The 21,689-nt window shown below is 45.1% G+C and overlaps 1 protein-coding gene across 1 annotated transcript in view; it reads right to left on the bottom strand.

Annotated features, from left to right (window-relative positions):
• LOC143142668 (protein diaphanous homolog 3-like) overlaps positions 1-21,689 on the bottom strand; it is a 291,988-nt gene that overhangs the window by 67,227 nt on the left and 203,072 nt on the right. The window contains exons 23-24 of the mRNA XM_076303722.1: positions 16,698-16,822; positions 10,754-10,918 (exon numbers count right to left, since the gene is read on the bottom strand). Of these exons, the coding sequence (XP_076159837.1) occupies positions 10,754-10,918; positions 16,698-16,822 (290 nt within the window). The remainder of the gene's footprint in view (positions 1-10,753; positions 10,919-16,697; positions 16,823-21,689) is intronic.

Below are 21,689 nucleotides of genomic sequence, written 5' to 3' on the forward strand. Positions count from 1 at the left end.
TATGGATATAAACATTGTGTTGTGTTGAGTGTGCTGCTGCATGTTGTGTGTGAATGTGTGAGACAGGGGCCATGACACCATAAAACAGGAGGCAAATCTAAGGTGCTAATATCATTGCATTGCTCCACATTTCTTGTTGCCTGATGGTGAGGGCACACAAAGACACAGGGAAGTGCTTACTATAAGAGGGCCATGGAAATTTAAGGTTCGGTTCAGATTTGTATAGATTATAGTTGGGGCTTTAATGGGGGCAGTTTTCTTTAGATAGGGTGAGATACCCTCACATGAACCTACACGAGGGAGTCTTAAGCAAAGAGGAAGAAAGTGAATGTTTCCGAATACGAGCAGGGGGGGTGGGGGGGTTCCACAGGCTAACAGCAAAATAAACAAGCCAGGCACATTTGATGTCACTTTTTCTTTCCTCTGAAAAGCCCACTTTGAAAAACACGCCTCTCATCTCACTCAGATCTGCTCTGTCCTCATCTGCACTGTGAGAAATGCACGGCCTATATGCCTGCATGCACTGGTGTATGTGTGTGTATGTGTGTGTATGTGTGTGTGTGTAAGTAGAAGGGCACTGGTGGAGGTGAGATGGTTTCAGCTGAAGGGCAGTGGGGGCATACTGTAGGCGGTTGCACAGACACCTGGGACTTGGAGGGTTCTCGAGTGATTCCAGATACCCCTCTGCGAGAAGACACCTCATACTCATACCTCACACATAAGAATCTCATACTAGTCCTGCTGTAGGTAAATGGGACTTTTATGGGACATCGCAGCCATTGCCTTGGAGGAATAAAGCGAAAAATGCTTTGAACACTGGGAGAGAGTGAGAAGAGAAGAGCTTTTAGAAGCTGCAGTCCGCTTATACTCTACCACATCTTAAAGGAACACGGCAACATATTTGGGACATTAGCTTATTCACTGTATATCCGGAGTTAGATAAGTCAATACATACCCTTCTCCTCATAGAGTGTGCAGTAGCTCGGTCTGAAGCATCCACTGCTAGCCTAGCTTAGTACAGTGTCTCCAAGTGAGCGGCTCCAATAACCTACAGCTCCACAGCTCCCAATAGTGATAAAAGAACTCCAACATTTTCCTATTTACATGTTGTAATTTGTATAGTTACAGCGTGTACAGATAACAATGTCACATTTTTGTACGTACTTGGAACTATGTTCTCATTTAGGCGAAGCACTGCTATTTGGTTAGAGTGATTTACACGCATCACCTGAAAAGCTCCGGTGTTTACTTCTGCAAATCCCAATTAGCAGTGCTTCGCCTGAATTAAATGTAGTTCCAAGTATGTAAATGCTCAGAAAATGATCCTGTCTTATTTGACATTGTTATTTGTACACGTTAACACAGATGTCACTCTCAGTGGTGTGGGCCTGCTCCGGTTCTGAGGTGTTTGACCAGGCAATTGCTAGAAAGTTAGCCTGGTGGCCTGATGGGACTCGATTAAGACGACTCAAATGGTCTAAAGCTCGTCTAGAGCTCAGGTCGCCGGTGCTGTGGGGACGGAGCACCTCCCTGTGTGAATGAGAGAGAGAAAAGGTGAGAGATTGAAAGGCTGCTGTACTGCACAAATCTGACGGATGAGTGTGTGTTTGTGTGTGTGCATATAGAAAGAGAGAAAGAGCATATAGTGACAGTGGGTGGATGTAGCGTGTGTGTATTTGTGGGCATTTGGGTTGATCCAGGTTAGGCTCCAGCTGCACTGTGCAGGACGGCATGTTTTTTTAGCAGTAACAAGAGACAACAGGAGTGGGTTGAGTCGTGTCAAAAAATACACTCTCCCTGCTCTGCGTAATTTGACTTAATAGCATTAAAACATGTTTAACTGGCTCCGTGCCTTCCATCGCAATTAAAACCGCCAGGGAATTAAGGAGCTGACGCTCAGAGGAGATCTACTGAGGCACAACCTAAGTGAAGGTGAAAGCACACAGAGATGGGAGAGGAGGAGAGAGAGAGAGAGAGAGAGAGAGAGAGAGAGAGAGAGAGAGAGAGAGAGATAGATAGATAGAGGGAGTTAAAGTAGTACAAATGAAAAGACAGCCTATGGCATGGTGAGATAAATCTTGGCCTACTCCACGTTAATGTATGTTACAACTCACTGAGGGTGTGTGTCGTGATGGGGCTAGAAACAGCCACAGCCTTGCCACAAGTGAGTGACATCCACCTAACTGTGAACGGCAGAGCATACCGATCATAACACTGAAATCTGATCACTTATGCTGAACCACTTTGCCAGGCACCATTCTGATTTCTACTGATCTTATCACCAGTTATCCTACACAATGATCTGAATGGCTTAAACGGATCAGTTGGTAATGTACGGTACATTCTGTATCATATTTCACATTCATATTTGCAGTGGCCAGCAGAGCAAAAGGAGTAGAGAGCTCAATGCTATTTAGTTCAATAACCCATGAGAGAGATGATCTGTGTGTGTGTGTTTGTGTGTGTGTGTATACGGATTGATAGGAGGAAAACTAAATGCATAGCAATGAGGATGTGAGAACTCTCCAGCTACTCAGCGTGGCTGTTTTCTCATTAAGAAGTCAGCCTCGATTTTCCGGCAAACATCTGAACTTAATTACCGCAATCGCACGAGGACCGCTGCCCTGGCTTATTCTCGCCCCGCTCACCGCACATTCAAATGCCTCCTGACAGAGGGGACAATTTAGGGAGATACGGGAGGAACGGTGGACGACAATAGCAGTGGAGTTCGTTTCAGAGGTGTAATTGCTTTTGCTCTCTGTGAGAAGGACGACACCATTGTTTGCCTCAAGAACCTCAGCAATGTCAAACGGAGAAAGGTGGGACGAAAACGAGGAGCGCAGTAGGAAAAGGCAATGCCATGACTGTATACTCTCTTGCTTTCTCGGACACACACACACACACACACACACACACACACACACACACACAAAGAGTCAGTCATATGTAGCAATCCATAACAGGTTGGTGCTCAAAATGCCCCCGAATTGACAATCTGGTGCTGTGAACATGAGCATCGATGTCCACACAAAGGCCGCTAAAAGCGATCTCCGATGGCGGCCATCGCAAGAAAGGCCTTCATCTGAAAAGGCGAGCAGACAGCCAAGACAATCAGTCTAAGAGATAAATATCTTTCGTCTCTCTCGTCTGGACTGGGCGACCGCCGTCTTAGGTTTGATCTGCGGCCCCTGAGGCAAAGGGTGTGTCCCTCCTCACCAGCCGTGCTCTCTCCACTGCAGATCATCTGCTCAACACGCTCCATCAGCGTCCTGATGAAGCAAGAGAACTGCACATTCACATATTTGGCGCATCAACTTCAGGGATAGGAGACATGAGATAGGCCATTACATTAATGTTGGACTTACATTACACCCCTCCTGGTAGTGTTTCTGTAGCTCAATGATTAAAACAGTGAACTAACATAACCCAATCAGCCCTCCTGCCTGACACGTAGCATTTCTGTACGTTGACAGTGTAAGGGAGCAAAAAAACACCATGGCCATGGTTTCGAAAAAGATTTTAACGCTGCTATATGACTAAATAGATGATGCAAAGAGTCAGACAAGTCCTCCACAAGTTGAGTGTCTATTATTGTAAGGAATGTTTACTAAAAATTCCTCTTTTTTGAGGCTAAAGATCTATAAATTGAGGTGGAAAATCCATACATGGGGACCTGAGAAAAATCCTTGTGGAATGCAGGAGCCACCCACCCCTCCCTACCCCATGTGGATGGGCCTGGCTGTGTTCGACCCCTCCCCTGCTGACTGTCCACGGTCAATTGGATTCCTGTCAGATTCTTGGCACTGTGGGTCTCCAATGAATGGACAGACGAGCAGAACAGACACATACATGGTGCGCTCACACACGCAAGCTCACACACGCAAGCTCACACACGCAAGCACACACACACACACACACACACACACACACACACACACACACACACACACACACACACACACACACACACACACACACACACACACACACACACACACACAAACACACACACACACACACACACACACGCAGACAAATCCACACTTACACACACACAAAAGCATCCGTAATACTACGACACACTATGACACAGCAAACACACTACAAATTCAGAAGTTCAGCAGACGTGCTGTCTCCCAGGCCCCTGACCAAAGCACAGTGGAAAACATTAGCCACTTTCTGACAGGGAAAGCATGGAGCTGTCAGTGGACTGCAGCCCAGTAGCTGTTTGAGCAAAGCGCTATCTATGCTGCGCAAGCCCACTGTGGCATGAGGGGAGCTGCACACTGCAGCGCTTCACAGGCACAGTGCACTGTGAGCACTTCTTAGTATGCTGAGTGCACAATCTGAAATGTGTTGCTGGAAAGTAAGGGCTTAAGAACAGACAACACCTGAGGCACCCAGAGCTCCTTAGATCCGCCTGTGTTGGTATGCATATCACCGCACCGACCAATACAAACAAGGGGAAAAGGGTTATGGGCTCGCCACGGCTGTGGGAGTGTGAGACTGTGTATAGATAGAATATACTGTAGATAGGGGGAAAAACACACTTTGAAAGGGTTGCGCTGACAAACACCAGGCAACACCTGGAGAAAATTTGTCACTTCACCTAAAGATCCAACAGCTGCTCTAACCCTTAGAACCCGATTGACGCAAAGTGCGTCAAAAAACACACCCTTTCTTCTATGTTACATTGCTCCTTCATAGCGTGACAGGGCAGAAGTGGGGCTTTCCAACGAGACCACGCACTTGTCTGTACGATCAAGTATGAAAATAAAAAAAAAAATCATGAAATTAAATCAAATTGCATCATATTTACAGCGTATACTTCGCTGCGTTCACCTGCGCACCCATCACTCTCGTTTGAATTACTCGCGAACCCGTGATCCTTCTGGCTTATAAAAACAGACGAAGTGACTGCAAAATAATAATGTCATGTACACAAACCAACGCTGCACACACCCATTACTCTCGTTTGAATTACTCGCGGACCCGTGATCGGATAGATATGCCACGCATGTCAGATGAAAGAGGAGATACAGAGCTATCGTTTGATACCAAGTACATCCTTCTGGGTTATAAAACAGACGAAGTGACAGCAAAATAATAACTTCATATAGCTGGACTTACCCCACGTTTTTGTCTGTTTTCATGTATGTTTATAATCCAACGCTATCGTGTGTTTCTCTATGGCAAAGCATGTTCATAATCCGGTTTTGAGATTATAGCAAATTCCTGCATGGCATCCAATTCAAGGCTCACATTGCATCCCAATTTGTTCAACAAAGAAACACCTTTTTTGCCTTTACTTTGTTTATGGCAATGCAGTAAAAAGTTGAGAATCATTATGAGTGCATACACACGCAGGCTAACACGCAAACTCGGGTCAAGTCAGGTCAGATCAGTTCGTGTCACAGATATGGAGTGCAGAAAGGTCATTTTTCATCAATAAATAAAAAATGGCATTTATTTCCGTAAATCACACACCACATATTTCTGTAAATTGCTCAGCCCCAGAGTATCCCTCCAACATGGCAATTATATTGCCAGATTCAGGACAGTCTGCTCTACACACAAATGAAATAAGAAATAAGAATTTTTATAATACACTTTTTGTATTTTAATTCTTTAAAAATCAAAATAAAAAAAAAACAGCTTAGGGTTCTAAGGGCTAACTAAACAAGGAAATAGTTAGGGTTTAAGTGTCCGGCTGGCAGGAGATGGCGTTGGTCATCCCATCTTACATGGGCCACTCTGCATCAGACTCTGATTGCTGCCAACCTGGCAATCCGGAGCAGATAGCTACTGATGCAGGGCATGCATCCATGCAGAACAGTGATTTCATTGTGAAACATTCTCTCTCTCTCTCTCTCTGTATGTGTGTGTGTTTTGGAGTCTTTGGGTAGTGAGGGCGTGGTGTTTCGGGGTTGAGAGGCCAGGTGCAGCAATAATAATCCTTCAGCCTCCCTGCTAAAAGAATTATGGGTTGTGAGTGGGACAGGGCGGCACAGACGACAGGCAGCTCTGAGGGAGAGAGGAAGAGAGACACCCACAGAGAGGGGGATAGAGAGTGAGTGTGAGAAAAAAAACCGGGGGAGAAGAGAGACAGACAGGGAGAGATGGTAGAGACACACACACACACAAGGCAGTTACAGCGTTACACTCTGGTGGCATGTCCGTGAGCCCCTAGTTCATGCCCCCATAGTGTAGCACCGTTTGGCTGCTTTAGGTGTTGGAACTTTAGGTGTTGTTTTCGGGGATTTTTGTCCGTACCGACAGTACTCGGTGACCTCGAGAAACGGAGATCTATGTGAAAAATAGTTGAATTTCTCCTTTAAGTGACACATACAGGTAAGAGGGCGAAAATAGGTCATTGTCCGATGTAAACATTATTTTTTCGTAATTCTTACATTGGTACGAGAAAAAAAAATCATATGCAATTCATGAGATTGTTTTATCTAATCCATGAATTCTGCTTTGACTAATGGCACAATATTTAAGAAACACCATGTAGCTTTTTAACCTTAATAAAACACAAAAACATTTGCTTGTCATTACTACTAATTAATTATTATTATCATTAATATGGGGTTGCTCTCTGCAATGTAAAGTAAACCTGCTTCTGTGATATCAGGAATCCTACATTTCCACCTAAACCGTGTTCAGACACTATGATTTCACAAATTGGAAACTTCTGTGATGTCCATCTTGGCCAATGAAACATCAGAGCAGGTATCAGCCCCTGAACATGCTCACCGACCATCCTTAATTAAACCTGTGATTAATGACAAAATTAAATCAGGGAACATTCAGTAATTAATTCTGATTTAAAAAGCAAATTGCTTTACGGCCAGATTCCAGGGCTCCTTGTGCAGACGCTGATTTCCCCCCTGCCGCAAAAAACTGAATTCCCTTGGCACCCCGTAGCTTAGCGAAAGGTGTGAAATCAAATTATTATTATGGCGCTCTAAAGTCTTGTTTAATTCCAACACTTAAATTTAATTCACCTCCACTCCACACGCAATCGGTGCCCATTCTCAGGGCATTTGGAACTCTTCACACAATCCTAATTAATTTGCTGCTTTTTGTCTGCCTGTTTCGCTCCCTGTTCACAGTTTGGAAGTGCTGCTGAAATCAAATGGACAGCGGAAGACGAGCAAAAAAGTGTGTCAGGGTCTTGTGAATATGTGCATGCTTAAGTGTCTGTCTGCTAGTGTGTGCATGTGTGTGCTACACTGTATGTGTATGAGTATGTGTGGGCACTGCACTGAGATAAAGATCACATTACAGGGACTCTAAAGACATGAGTGAGAAAGTGAGGGGAGGGAGAGAGAGAGAGAAAGAGAGAGAGAGAGAGAGAGAGAGAGAGAGAGAGATGATAATGGTCCTGTGTTCTACTTCAGTTTCTTGTGCCAAAACAAAGTGGGAAGAAAGAGGGAGAAAGGAGGGGATCTTATAACAGTGATAACTATTATCTACATATATCACTTCCCCTTTCCAACACTTAATGACAGAATACCTGGGTCACAATTGCTTTGACACTACCAATACATGCCCAGTCCTGACTATGGGGCTTCTGGCATTTTTTACCCTAGTGAGCACAGAGGAAGGCTAGGGCTAGAAGGGAGGAAGGAATTGGGGGGGGTCTGCTGGGAAGTAGAGTAGCAGTGGGCAAATCCACTCTTCACTCGAGTCCCAGACACGACAGAGTCACCCAGAGGTGACAGCCAGACCAGAGTCCCACAACGACCTAGAGAGATTAAATCTGTTAGGAAGCCATGCCAGAGTCTCAGTGTGTGTGTGTGTGTGTGTGTGTGTGTGTGTGTGTGTGTGTGTGTGTGTGTGCGAGTGCATGCAAGGTAACTAAAGAGGGGGAGGTTGGTCTCAGGCCACTCTTGGACATTGATTTAAAGGAGGTGCTTCACAGGAGGCACAAACTCAATGGCCTGGAAGGAGCACTCACAATCCCAGCTCTGACCACACACACACTCTCACACACACACACACACACACACACACACAGTCTTGCACCACTCTTATTCATTTGCTCACCACAGCACATGCATGACTACACAGGACCTCTATGTCTCACCATCGTAGTGCAGTAGTCCATTAACTTTATTAACAGTATGTGCAGTAACAGCAATGACACATGCTACTGCTAGCTCAACATAGAGACATACATAAGCATGTATATACACACACACACACACACACAGACACAATCACAAACACATACATTCAGTTACACCTCCTCCTGCAAGCACAGTACATCTTTACACAATCTTAAACAACAATACAAAGGCTGTTTCAGCACTAATAGCTACGAGAAATACATTACATTAGGCCGACGCCTTTTTAGTCAAAGCGACTTACAACATGGTAAACAGTTTCAATACACAACTAAAGAAACCCCAGGGATCTTGATGGTGTTCCTATGACCTTCAGCTGACTTCAGTTCCATGCCTGATGTCTCACACACACACACACATACACACAGAGACTCATTTGTTCATGCTTTCTGCCACCTTTCTTACGCACGCATACATACTCTACCTTTGTCTCATGCTCACATCAACATGCATATGAGGGAGGGATTATTCACAGAAATTTCAGCATTTCCATCAGAAATGATTTAAAATAATAAAAGCAATGAGACCGCTCTCATCACTGCTGCACTCATGTGGAAAATAACTTTGCATTTCAAATGGCGTTTCATAAAACAGACAGAGCACAGCCTGTCGCTCAGACACCAGAGAACCAGCACGGTGAATAGGAATGAGGGGGAGAGACACACACATGCAGAAACCCAGTCTCTCTCTCTCTCTCTCACACACAGCCACTCACACAAACACTCTTTCTCTATCACACGCACATCACTTGGGAGTGCACAGACTCATACCCTCATAGGCACAGCCTTTCTCAGAGGCCTACACACCCTCACACACTCATCCATGCATGTGAAAAACACTGTCTTATAAAGAGAGAAAGAAAGAATGAAAGAGAGGGGGAAAGAGGAAAGACAGACAGAGAGAGAGAGAGAGAGAGAGAGAGAGAGAGAGAGAGAGAGAGAGAGAGAGAGAGAGAGAGAGAGAGAGGACCCGAGGCAGACGAGCGTGAAATCCATTTGGGCGCAGAGTGTGCGGAGCTGCCACTCATGCGCTGGATGGGCTTCTTTTGTGCTAATGAGCTCACATTATCTCCAGCCCCAACCCAGCACACCACTAATACAACTGATTAAACACAGCATCTTACACTGCCGACCAGCCCACTCACAACCAGCAGGACGGGTGTGGGACACACACACACACACACTCACACACACTCTCTCTCTGCATGTGTGTGTGTTTGTGTGAGAGTGAGTATACAGCATATATGCAGAGACAAATTGCGTATGTGTCAGACAGATATTCTGTTTGTGTGTATGTCAGAGACACAGTGTATGTGTGTGTGTGAAGATTCCCCTGTCTTGTGAAAGGGAGATTGTGTTTGCTTTGAAGAGAGAGGGCTGAGTCCTCAGGGGGGGTGTGGGTGTGCGGCACTGCACGTCTGTCTGTGTGTCACACTTTCCATGCGTCTGTGTTTGGTGCATGCTCTTGAAGGCATGCTATGATTGGCTGAGAGAGTGTGTATGAGGATTGCTGTTGGTGTATTAGTGTGTGTGTGTGTGTGTGTGTGTGTGTGTGTGTCTGTGTTGCCTGAAGGGGCAGGTCCCCGAGAATGTCAAATGTGTAAGGGTTTAATTATAGGCGACATTTACAGTCACTGATTAGCCATCAGTCAAGTGTGTGACATGAATCACATATGTGTACATGTGGCACGTGTGTGTGTGTGTGTGTGTTTGATAAAGAACATGGAAAAGTGGAAGGATTAAACAATACAGGATGGTAGGTAATTGGTTTGACTCTGAATGTGTACGCACACACGGACACACAAATGGACACATAGCTATGTGAGAGCAAGCTGTTTGCTTTGTGTGACCAACAGTTCATTGGGGCTTGAATATAGTTAGTGCTCAGTTTACATCCCTGTGTGTGTGTGTGTGTGTGTGTGTGTGTGTGTGTGTGTGTGTGTGTGCACATATTTGTGAGCAATGCAGACATAATACTGCACTGTTTGAGAATCCAACATCATTGTGAGAGTGCATGTCCCATAGTGGGAGAGAAAAGACAAAGCGCTTGAGCATTAACAGCCAGCGAGTGCAGTGAGCTTTTTAAGCCAAAATCATATGACAAAAATGTCAATGTCAAAATGGAAACAAAAACAACAACTTCTTCAATCTTCAATTCCATGAAGATTAACTGGATCAAGTGGTCTACAAGACAAACCCTCAGGAGGCTCACTTTTCTCTGCATTGAAATTCCAATCAGTATTATGGAGACACATCAAATCAACTCACATCAACAAGCTGACAGATCAAAGCCTTTCATTAAAATACACTGTTGCATCACGTCAGTCTTGGCACTTGTCTCTTTTCTACAGCCTTGCTGCTAATATAACTACTGCCTGCTGCTTGTAGTGACACAGCACAGGTAGTAGTGATACAGTGCGACATAATGAGTGAATTACTCCTCTCAGTGATGTCCATAATTACAACTCTGCTGTTCGTGCTCATTCCGAGCTCTGTAAATGGTAAACATAGTGGCTCAGAATAAGCTAAAACCAATTCCAGTTTATCAACAAATCGTTTCAGGAAGAGTAAGTCAGGGAGTGCGGGATGGTTCAGGCAGAGGATGAGGACAGGAAGACTCACCGCAAACATAGCCCTGAAGTTGCTGAGGTCGGTGAACAGCTCTTCGATGGATGTCTTCTTGGGGTCGATGGCGAAGTACTCCAGCATGTTCTGGTAGAGGGCGGCCATGTTGCTGTGCATGGTGACCAGCTTCTGGTACTGCTCCCGTGCCTGCTGGGAGAAGCTGTGCAGGGGCCACGGTCAAGGATGACCACAGAATACTGGGACAGAGTGTGTGTGTCTGTGTACAGTATGTGTGTGTATGAGTGCGACTCTCTGTTAACTGTTTAAGAGGCTTGTGAATGTGAGTGAGAATTTCAATGCATTTACATACATGGTCAATTATTTTAAATTTAATTATGTGTGGAATTCATCTGCTTGAGTGTGTATTGCATGTGTGAGGATGTGCTTGTGTGTGTGTGTGTGTGTATTCTTGGGGGCACATATGTATATGCATATGCATGTGCATTTTTTTGTGGCAAATCAACATGTCGCCACCGTGGCAGTGAAAATATCATCCATATTTTGTGCCTGTTGTGCTTCCGCGCAGGGAAAAGCGCAGAAGGCATATCACTCAGTCTGTATTACGCCTGTGCATATTTTTCTGTGTGTGTGTGTGTGTGTGTGTGTAAGCAAGCATGATGCCACCCCCAGACTGGGCACAGAAGTGGGTGAGGGGACGCGGTCCCACCAGCAGCTGAGCAGTCAGTCATTTCAGCTCCTCATCTGTCTTTCTCACACATGCACTCTCTCACACACATGCACAACTGCTTTATGTTTATGTGCTAGACAGCACAGTTTCTGCACGCGGTGTGTATGTGTGTGGGCACAAAGCACCACCAATATGTATACGGGCCTCAGCATAACCATAATTATGCTATATGTGATATAATGGGCACTTAAGAGTGACCTGGCTCAGAATATGTTAATCATACTCCCATGAAACCACACACACACACACACAAACACACACACACACACACACAAACTGGCCTTGTGGCTCCAAACTTTGCCAAAGCCAGACTGGCTATTGTACCTTTAAAACGGTACATTTAGCAGCTGGAGGGATTATTAGACCTCTATTAGTGAGAGTAGACTCAGAGTAGAGAAGGACACAGAGGCAGAGAGAGAGAGAGAGAGAGAGAGAGAGAGAGAGAGGACAAAAGGCTCTGTGGAGGGAGGTGAAGAAGCCAAAACAGGAAAAAAAGAACAGCAAAAGGACAAAGTGAGAGAGGAAAAGTGTGGAAGGAGAGCATGGGACAGGGGATAGAGGAGAGAAAGTGAAAAAGGCATGGAATATCTTTGAAGAAGATCAAAGTTCCCTGCACACAATAGCAGGTGAATAGGTGACCATCCAGAAGAAAGGAGAGAGGATGAGATCGATGAGCCTGGGGCAGATAGGGAGGGGGGGCAAAGAGAAAGTAAAGCAAAGGAAAGACACTTTAGGAGAAGACAGTAAGGACAGAGGGGGGAAAAATAGCTATTCCCGTTCTCATCATCAGCCAATGAGAGACAACCTTTAGCTTTCTCTTGCTCATACACAGATGAATACAGGCAGACACACTCATATGAAAACTGTAAACCAGACAGATTAGAACTGTACATCTGACACATTCAGGACCACACATAGATACACACAACTGTACTTAGAAAGACATTGAGGAGGCAAAATAAGGCTTGTTTGATGCAAGTGATTAGAGTGGTAACAGAACTTTGTATTTGGAGACATGTGTACTGTATGCAAGCTTGTGTGTGTTGTGTTGCGTGCTTGTGAGAGCAGATAGAGCGTAGGCCCACACAAACGCACACAGCACACTGCGATGTCAGATAGACGAAGAGAGAGCAGTCAAGCACAACCCAAGACTGAGAGGCAGTCAAGCGTGCGCTTCACCCAATCTCTCTCTTTCTCTCTCTCTAACACACACAGGTTCTGCTTGAGGAGAATAAAAGTGTGGAATCAATACGCAGAGGCTCTAAGCAGACACAGGACACAGATTGTCCACTTATAGTAAAGAGGGGTAGCAGCATTAGCTATGTGTTGTACGTGTGTGTGTGTGTGTGTGTGTGTACAAAGGCCCTTGCAGAGGGTAATCAGACTGACTGATAGAAGTGGGACTGGAGGTGACACCTTTAGTCCTCAGTGTGTAAAGCAACACCTGATGAGCTTTACACAGAGATTGGAGCTTTACACAGAGCGTCATGTAGACGGCCCCTAACACACATCTACTGTCTCCGTCATGTGCCTTTCATGTAAGGGGACTACTCACTCACAATAAAGATACTGATTTACTAAAACATGCAAAACTAAAGAACACACACACACACACACACACTGAAATAATGCTCATATGTATATGCAACTACACGCAAATGCTAATGAGCCGTCACACACATAAGTAAAGCAGAGCTGGGAGGTAAGAGCTATGTCGGAGGAGATAGCAGCAGGCTTTATCGCATTATTCGCTCTCTGATGTGTCAGGTTAATTAGTGAGCCCTATGGCTGATCTGGTTGCCAGTGTGTTAGTGTGAATGTCTCACAAATTTAAAATTGACCTGATAACATGAGGATGACAAAAAAAAAAAAAACAAGGTATCTCAATTCAAAACAAGAATTCAATTTGCATAGGTGATAGATGCACATAAAATGTGGATGAAATTATGACGTGTAAGTGGGACATATTTTATTTAAGTGTGTGTATGTGTGTGTGTGATATGTCTGATGTATTCTGATGACATGTTTAGTATTGCAAGGGATTAGCCTAGATAGAGGAGTAAAAGACTGGCCACAAATGAAGAAGAGACTAGTCTTTTATCAACTGCTCCAACACAGTCATGCAAAAATCAACTTTGGACAAACATCTTTCTTTCTACATGTCGACAGGACACTGGTCAGTTGTTTGAGGGGCCATTTTTCTCTTCTACTCCAGTGCAGTTAGTGGGGGCAGTGCAGTTGGTGGATCCAATGCAGTTAGTGGATCCAGCCCAGTTAGTGGATCCAATGCAGTTAGTGGATCCAGCCCAGTTAGTGGATCCAATGCAGTTAGTGGATCCAATGCAGTTAGTGGATCCAGCGCAGTTAGTGGATCCAGCGCAGTTAGTGGATCCAGTGCAGTCTGTGGGGGTAGTGCAGTTAGTGGATCCAGTGCAGTTAGTGGGGGTAGTGCAGTTAGTGGATCCAGTGCAGTTAGTGGATCCAGTGCAGTTAGTGGGGGTAGTGCAGTTAGTGGATCCAGTGCAGTTAGTGGATCCAGTGCAGTTAGTGGATCCAGTGTAGTTAGTGGATCCAGTGCAGTTAGTGGGGGTAGTGCAGTTAGTGGATCCAGTGCAGTTAGTGGGGGTAGTGCAGTTAGTGGATCCAATGCAGTTAGTGGGGGTAGTGCAGTTAGTGGACCCAATGCAGTTAGTGGGGGTAGTGCAGTTAGTGGATCCAGTGCAGTTAGTGGATCCAGTGCAGTTAGTGGGGGTAGTGCAGTTAGTGGATCCAGTGCAGTTAGTGGGGGTAGTGCAGTTAGTGGATCCAGTGCAGTTAGTGGATCCAGTGAAGTTAGTGGGGGTAGTGCAGTTAGTGGGGGTAGTGCAGTTAGTGGATCCAGTGCAGTTAGTGGGGGCACACAGAAGAAAGACAGACACTGCTTGGCCTGTGGCTGCTGCTCTGTATTGATTGGATGCTTGAGCCTATTCTAAATCTTCCACCATTTAATGTAAAAACCAATGGAGAGCTTACATTAGATGATTAACTTAACAACCTGCAAATATATACTATATAATCTATTGTAGAGCGGCAGTATGAAAAATTGTCTGTGTTCTGTTCAGTTCTGTGTATATATTATATGTGTCAGGTGCTCTCTCTCTCTGTGTGTGTGTGTGTGAGAGAGAGTGTGATAGGTGCTGCTCTCACTTTGACTCTTCAGTGGCCCGCTGGGGCCCTGTGAAGCGCAGCCAGGCTGCAAATGGAGATGCAGTGAAGAGCATGGCAGATGAATATCTCGCTGTCCAATCTGTCCATCCCCCTCCCTCTCTTTCTCTCCCATCTTTGACCTCCACTTCACTCCTGCGCTCATCTCTCTTCAGCACACTGCACGTTAAAGCATTCTATCAGTCTCTCCAGCCAGCATATGAGGCACAGATTGAGAGGATTGTGTGAGTGTGTGCAAGTGTGTGAGTGTGTGTGTGTGCGTGCAAACTATTGCTCTAGGTGATCCAATCACTTCCACTCTTTAAAAAAGGCAAAAAAGATTGCAACAAGGTACTTCCAAGCATATCTGGGTAAGAATGTATTTTCAGGAATGTGACTGCTGAGGAAAAGAGGGCTGAGAAGATGAAAAGGAGAAAATGAGTGAACGAAACTCAGTCTCAGAATGTGTGTGTGTGTGTGTGTGGCAGGCAGCTTGTGTGTGTTACATAGGGGAGTAGCAAGAGGCTGAATACTCTTTCCGTCTTTAAAAGTATAAGGCACCTTTTTATGTCTTGTTACTGCACATTTACATAGATAAAGTCAGCACTACAACACTCTCTCTCTCACACACATTTTCAGTAAGCCAACAAACAATCAAATCAGATTGCAGATATTCCTAGAGGTTCTTCATTATGAAGATCTGGGTTTTCAATTGGTACATTGGAAAGAGGAGTAGAAAGTAATCAAATGAGGGCGAACTGGCCAATTCTAAGGTCATCTGAGGAAAGAAACTTGAGTCGCCCACCCATCTGTCTCTCAGTCTCCTCTCATCTGTTTTAAACTGCCCAGCCATTTGCCAGATAATTATAGGATGGACAGACAAAGACAGACAGAGAGAGGCAGAGAGGAGAGAGAGAGAGAGAGAGAGAGAGAGAGAGAGAGAGAGAGACTTACTGCTAGCTCCCCTTTCAGATATCAGGCAGAGGAGTGGAAGCCACACATAATTACTGATGGACTCTGACAAGGCTGTGGCAATGCACACACAAGGAATGGTGCACCAAACTAGCCCCGTGATCTAATTATCCTGATGACTGCCTTTCTGTGGAAAGGTGAAAGGCTACTGAGCCCCATTTTCAGTCAGCTCCACAAGCCGACCAGGACATCTGACCAAAGGGTCTGATCCAGCTGGTCTTCTCTGAGCTTCAGCATTACGGACACACCCAGACCCATCACATTTCACTAACTATCTGCATACTACCAGAGGCGTTTTGATGTGGTTCAGATTTCCTCTCTAATACACATATTTGTCAGCGGCCAGCTACTAGAGGCTGACATGCCTGCCACTACGACACTTTAGATTCTGCTCACGCTGATTCTGATCTCATGAAAGCAGGCTTCCCATGAAGCCCATGGGTGGATGAAACAGTGGATATGCACTCTTTGTGCTGTGTCCAGCCATGGCTTAGGGCTTCATCATATGTGCTATGATGGACAGTTGGACTCAGTGAGAGAGAGAGAGAGAGAGAGAAAGAGAGAAAGAGAAATAGAGAGAGAGAGGGGGGGGGGGGTCTGGGCAGCTTCATTATTAAACAGACACCTGTCTCTAGCCTGGCCTGTCAGTGTGAGATCCTTTGAGTGAATAATTAAAAGAGGTGTCAAAGCCACTGACATGCAGGAGTCCATGCACACACACAGGCACGCACCATCTCTCTCACACACACACACACACACACACACACACACACACACACACACACACACACACACACACACACACACACACACACACACACACACACACACACACACACACACACACACACACACACACACACACACACACACACACACACACACACACACACACACACACACACAGCTCTTCGCTCCCCAAATTGTACTTTATGAGTGAGTCAGAGTATGTATGCCTATGCATGTGTGTAAGGTTTAATGAGTCAATAACCTATAGTAAAGTGAAGAGTCAGAGACTATGTTTTGGAATTGATTAGAATGTGGGTTATGTGTTATATGGGGTGTGGTAGTGTGCTGTGTGTGTGTGTGTAAGGATATGGTCATCTTGATGGTGAACAGGTCTTGCTGGTCCTGAGGGGAGCTGAAGGTCTGCAGGTCTCTGTCCAGCTGCTGTAGCTGCCGCTCCATCTGACGGAGACTCTTCTCAAGGTTCTCTGCTGAAACTGCAACACACACACACAAAAACAGACAGTGGATAAGAATATGTAAATATTCAGAAGCAGCACTACACAAAGGCATGCATACAGACACACAAACAGCATCAGAAATAGCTAGTGGCAAATGGGGATATGTAAATACAGATGTAAAATATGTATTAAAATGTAACAAATTCTAGTATAAACGATAGATAACATTCAAACTGACATCCCCAGTATTCACCCCACTGTACTCTGATAGTTGTGTGACAATAGATCTAATAGCGTAAGTGTGGATCTGTGGATGGAATGCACTGCTCCATTAAACGTGAACATGTCTCAATCCATGGGCCTTTCACAACAAATTGTGTGTTGATGAAATCCATGTATCAACACATTATGAGCATTGCCTTAACGGAGACACTGATTAAAATCAGGCCAAACTGATTTTGTTGCCATACAGTATTTTCGTACGCAAGACAACTACTGAGCAAGCGTTAGGCCAACTTGATTGCATATAAAATAACATGCAGGGATTGTCATGTGGAGTGAGTGTAGAGAACATTATGATGCTTAAGGTGGAATCTGCCATTTCCCTGAAGTGCAAATGGTGAGCCTTGGGCACCAACTACGATAATACAAAACACAATGCACCAAATCCTCCAAACAAGGCATCACCTTCAACAAAACCCTCCATCTCAGGTCTACAGACAGACGCTTCAACAACATAGTATCTAACAACGCAGTGTGAGCATGGGGTCCTGCCAGAGTTAACGCATGCTGTCACTGAGTGAGCGCTGCTGGACTGTATAGATAGATGCTGTCAAAAATGTGTGTGTGGTGTGTTGGTGTGTGTGTGTGTGTGTGTGTGTGTGTGTGTGGCGAGGATAGGCGGTTGGGGGAGAGCTGTACTGAGAAGTGAGAACAGAACCTCCCAAACAAGCAGAGCTCTGGCTGAGGTACAAACAAGTACAATAAAGTTTGCTCTCTCTTCAATCTCGCTTGGTAGCCTGTGTGTAGTGTGAGAAGTGTGTGTGTGAGTGTGTGTGAGAGTGTGTGTGTGTGTGTGTGTGTGTGTAAGACAGAAAGTTTGTTGATTACTAGTGTTTTTGAGGTTGCAGAGATGCAGGGTGCACACAGACAGGTGTACATGTGTGTGTGTATGTCCAGGCTGCAAACAAGTAATTGCTGAGCCTTAGACTGACCACTTCAATCTCCAGCCACCTCACTAACACCTCTTTTAGAATACTGAACACACAGACACACAAAAATGGTGCCGGTCAAAGTGACCGGCAGAGGTTTCTTTTTCCGGACATTTTGATTTCGAGGAGGCTCTAACCCTGCAGATGATCATAGACATAGAACGCATAGGCCTACTGTATGCTTTGGGTAAAGAACACTTTATATCCAGTGTACACGGAGAATGACAGTGTCTTGGAGCGGCCGCACCCCCCGCAACTCCACTTCCAATGTCACTGATTCCGACAGATACGCCCGACACTTCTGCTTTTTATCTGGTGGTGGTGGAGTTGACCGGACATCTGAGGCTTCAGACGTTACCAATTTATCATCATCCATCGCGTCTGGCCTCTGAAAAAACTTTTAAGGCTAGTCTGCCTGGGCCTGGCCATGTTTGAACCGCCTCACTCATTTGTTCGTTGTTGGACGTTTTAAGCGTGCGCTTTCTATTTGAAATGCAGCATAGGCTATGCGTGTTGTTTAATAGCTTACTTTTCAAACGGTAGAGCCTGTTCATTTAAAAACATAGCCAGAGGACGTATAATATAGGCTTACATATTAAGGCTTATTCTCAAATTCAGATTGCGTTAGGGGACGGGATTATTAGCCAATTTCAATCTGACAATTTGACCGGAGAGATTTAATTTTGTCGGACATTTCATTTTTTTTTCGCCCAATGTCCGGTAATTACCGGACAACGGAAACCCTGACACACACACACAATACACTTCCTCACACAAAGATGTACTTACACACACAAGCTACCAACAATTCTCAGCCTGTCAAGCTGCAAAGAACTGACTTTAACAGATAAAACACATATGACTCTAATGAATAGCCTAAATATATCACATAACAAGCTCTTCAGCCACTTGGTCAGTAAATTGTCACATACAAAGATGGCTCTCTGTATTCTTGTTTTGTTTTGTTTTAACCATGCAAATACCAAACCACTGGCTGTGTGTGTGTGTGTGTGTGTGTGTATGTGCACAGCTGGTAATCCATTCCTAATCAGAGAAGCCCACCAATTACATTGTAATACAGAAGTCAAGAAACAGCTGCATGCTGTAGGACCAACACGATTTTACAATATATGAGAGAGAGAAAAAAGAAAGTGAGAGAAACAATGAAAGAGAGAGAATAAAAGAAAGTGTGAGAGAGAGAGAAGGAAAAGGAGAGAGAGAAAGAGGTGAGGATAGCAATGAAAAGATTACAGAGACAAGGAAGGCAAAATGCCCATCATCAGGGCATTGCAACAACACACATCTCCAAACAGAAGCAGAATGCTCAAGCCCTCCCTCACATCTCCCTCCCAGTGTAAAAACACCTCCTCCAGCCTCCTTTTAGTTCTCCTGTCTTCTCTTCTTGCTGTCTGGTGCCAAAATCTGCTCCAGATTGGCTGATGGCAGCAGGACCCTGAGCTGGCACATGCTCCCGGGGCATCAGAGTCTCAATCAGAGCTACATTCATGAATGTGTGTATGTGTGAGTGTGTGAGTGTGTGTGTGTCAGACACAAAACAAAGATGGATAGAGAAAGAAGGAGAGAGGGAAAAGAGAGAGAAACGGCTGTACTGACTTTAGTGGACTGTATTATGTATGCATGAGAAGACAATTCGGTTAGGATTAGATTGATATGGCAGGTGCTATGCAAAGGCAAATGCATGTACATGTGTGTGTGCGCGCACACGCACACACACACACTAACACAAGAGCAGTGGATACGATGAGGGGCTGAGACTCCCCAGGTGAAGTCCCCAGACACCAGCCTCTAGCGCCCTCTCATGGAGGTCAGAGGAAGGTGGACCAGAGCATTGTAGATGTCTCAAGACCTATCCAAGCCCATCCAATAACCAGATTAGTTTATTCTCTCTCTATCCATTTCTCTCTCTACACCAACAAAGACACAGAAACACACAGTTGAATTAAAATGTGAAATTGAAAACAGAGAAAAGAAACGTCATTCCCTGAATTTAGTCTCTATTCACAACACACACAACCACCCCTTAACACTATTCACAACACACACAACCACCCCTTAACACTATTCACAACACACACAACCACCCCTTAATCTATGTCAGTATGTATGTCTATGGGTGTATGTGTTGGTTGAGTGCCTGTGTTTGTGTGTCTCTAGTGCCTAAACGCAGGGGATAAATATGTAACCAGCAACCATCGAGTATGCGTGTGTGTGCGTGTGAGTGTGTGTGGGTGTTGAGTGCCCGTGTGTGTGTGTGTGTGAATGAGTCTAGTGCCTTATGGTAGATAAATCCAGCACACTGGCGCAGGCCGGTGTTGGTAGTGACTGAATAAATAAACGTGTTGATAAGTGTGATTATGGCGCTTGGCAGTGATGGATGTTCTGGAAAGTTCCGGAGTCAAGCGTGCCTCTGTATGAGTCTGAGAGAAGGGAACAGGAGGGAAGGAGGAACGGATAGACGAGAAAGGGGACTGGACTGGAGGAGACAGGGATGGAGGGAGGAGGAATGGCACCCAGAGAGGATGGGAGGTGCAGAGGGGAATCTGACGGAGACGTGGAGATTTAGCAGGTTTCAAAACTAAAAAGCACATTCAAACAAAGACTGTGAGAGGGTGTGTACACTTGTTTGGTTGAGAGAGACTATGCAAATGGCAGAGTGCAAAAAACAACCATAGCCACTTATAAGTCCATTTACGTTCTGGTGGTCATAAAAGACTGCATTTCAGACCAGCAGGAAGCATTGCTCGCCTGCAAAAGAAGATCCACACACAATCTCTCTTACTTGACTCCTACAGAGTTACTAACAAGCTTGGAGTGTGCTGGCCTTGTTGTGGCTGTGTTCCCAGACATGATTCCTCTCTACCTACACACACACACACACACACACGCACACGCGCACACTGAGGAGTAATCCCAGGGAGGCCCAGCTGGAGATGTCTCTGTCTGCTCTAGTCGGGTCATTGTGCCAGGCCTCTGCCAACAGAGATACAGTTTGTCCCAGAGCTGGCTGCCCACACACATAGGCCCTACACAGCAGCAAAACAGCCAACCACAAACACATGCATGTGTGCGCACACGGACACACACACACACACCACCAATACACAAACATAGAAGAAGCCATTTCCCAAATCTTCATGTTTTTGTTGTTGTACTGGTTTTGTTGAGGTTGTAGTAGACTATATTTAGGCCCATTAACACACACAAAGGAAAATACACACCACTGCATACAGTTCCGTTACAAGTTCAAGTTATTGTTGAATACTGTCTTTATTGAAGTTATTGTTGAATACTGTCTTTATTGAAGTTATTGTTAAATACTGTCTTTATTCAAGTAATTGTTGCTAGCCGAATGATCAATAATAAGCTCACAAGACAAAACATCTTTATAATTAGTATGCTGTTATGAGGCTCTTCCGAAAGACCACTCCGGTCCACTTGAGATTTTTCAGTCCCACCCAGACTCCCTAAATAGGACAGGCCACACACGTACGGACAGTGTTTCTCAAACTGTGGGTCGCGACCCACTACTGGGTCGCGGAGACATGCCAGGTGGGGCGCGAACTGACGTGAAAAACAGGAGTTTTTTTATTTATTTTTTTATCTGTAGCCTGGGCCCAGCTAGCAGCCGATGCGCAATGGACGCACTGTGTTATTCACAGGGAAGCGCTCGT

This window comes from Alosa pseudoharengus, unplaced genomic scaffold (assembly GCF_046254945.1).
Source record: "Alosa pseudoharengus isolate Yale_2024_CS ecotype anadromous, Long Island Sound unplaced genomic scaffold, YU_APseudo_1.1 YU_APseudo_1.1_scf_24, whole genome shotgun sequence".
Taxonomy (NCBI): domain Eukaryota; kingdom Metazoa; phylum Chordata; class Actinopteri; order Clupeiformes; family Clupeidae; genus Alosa; species Alosa pseudoharengus.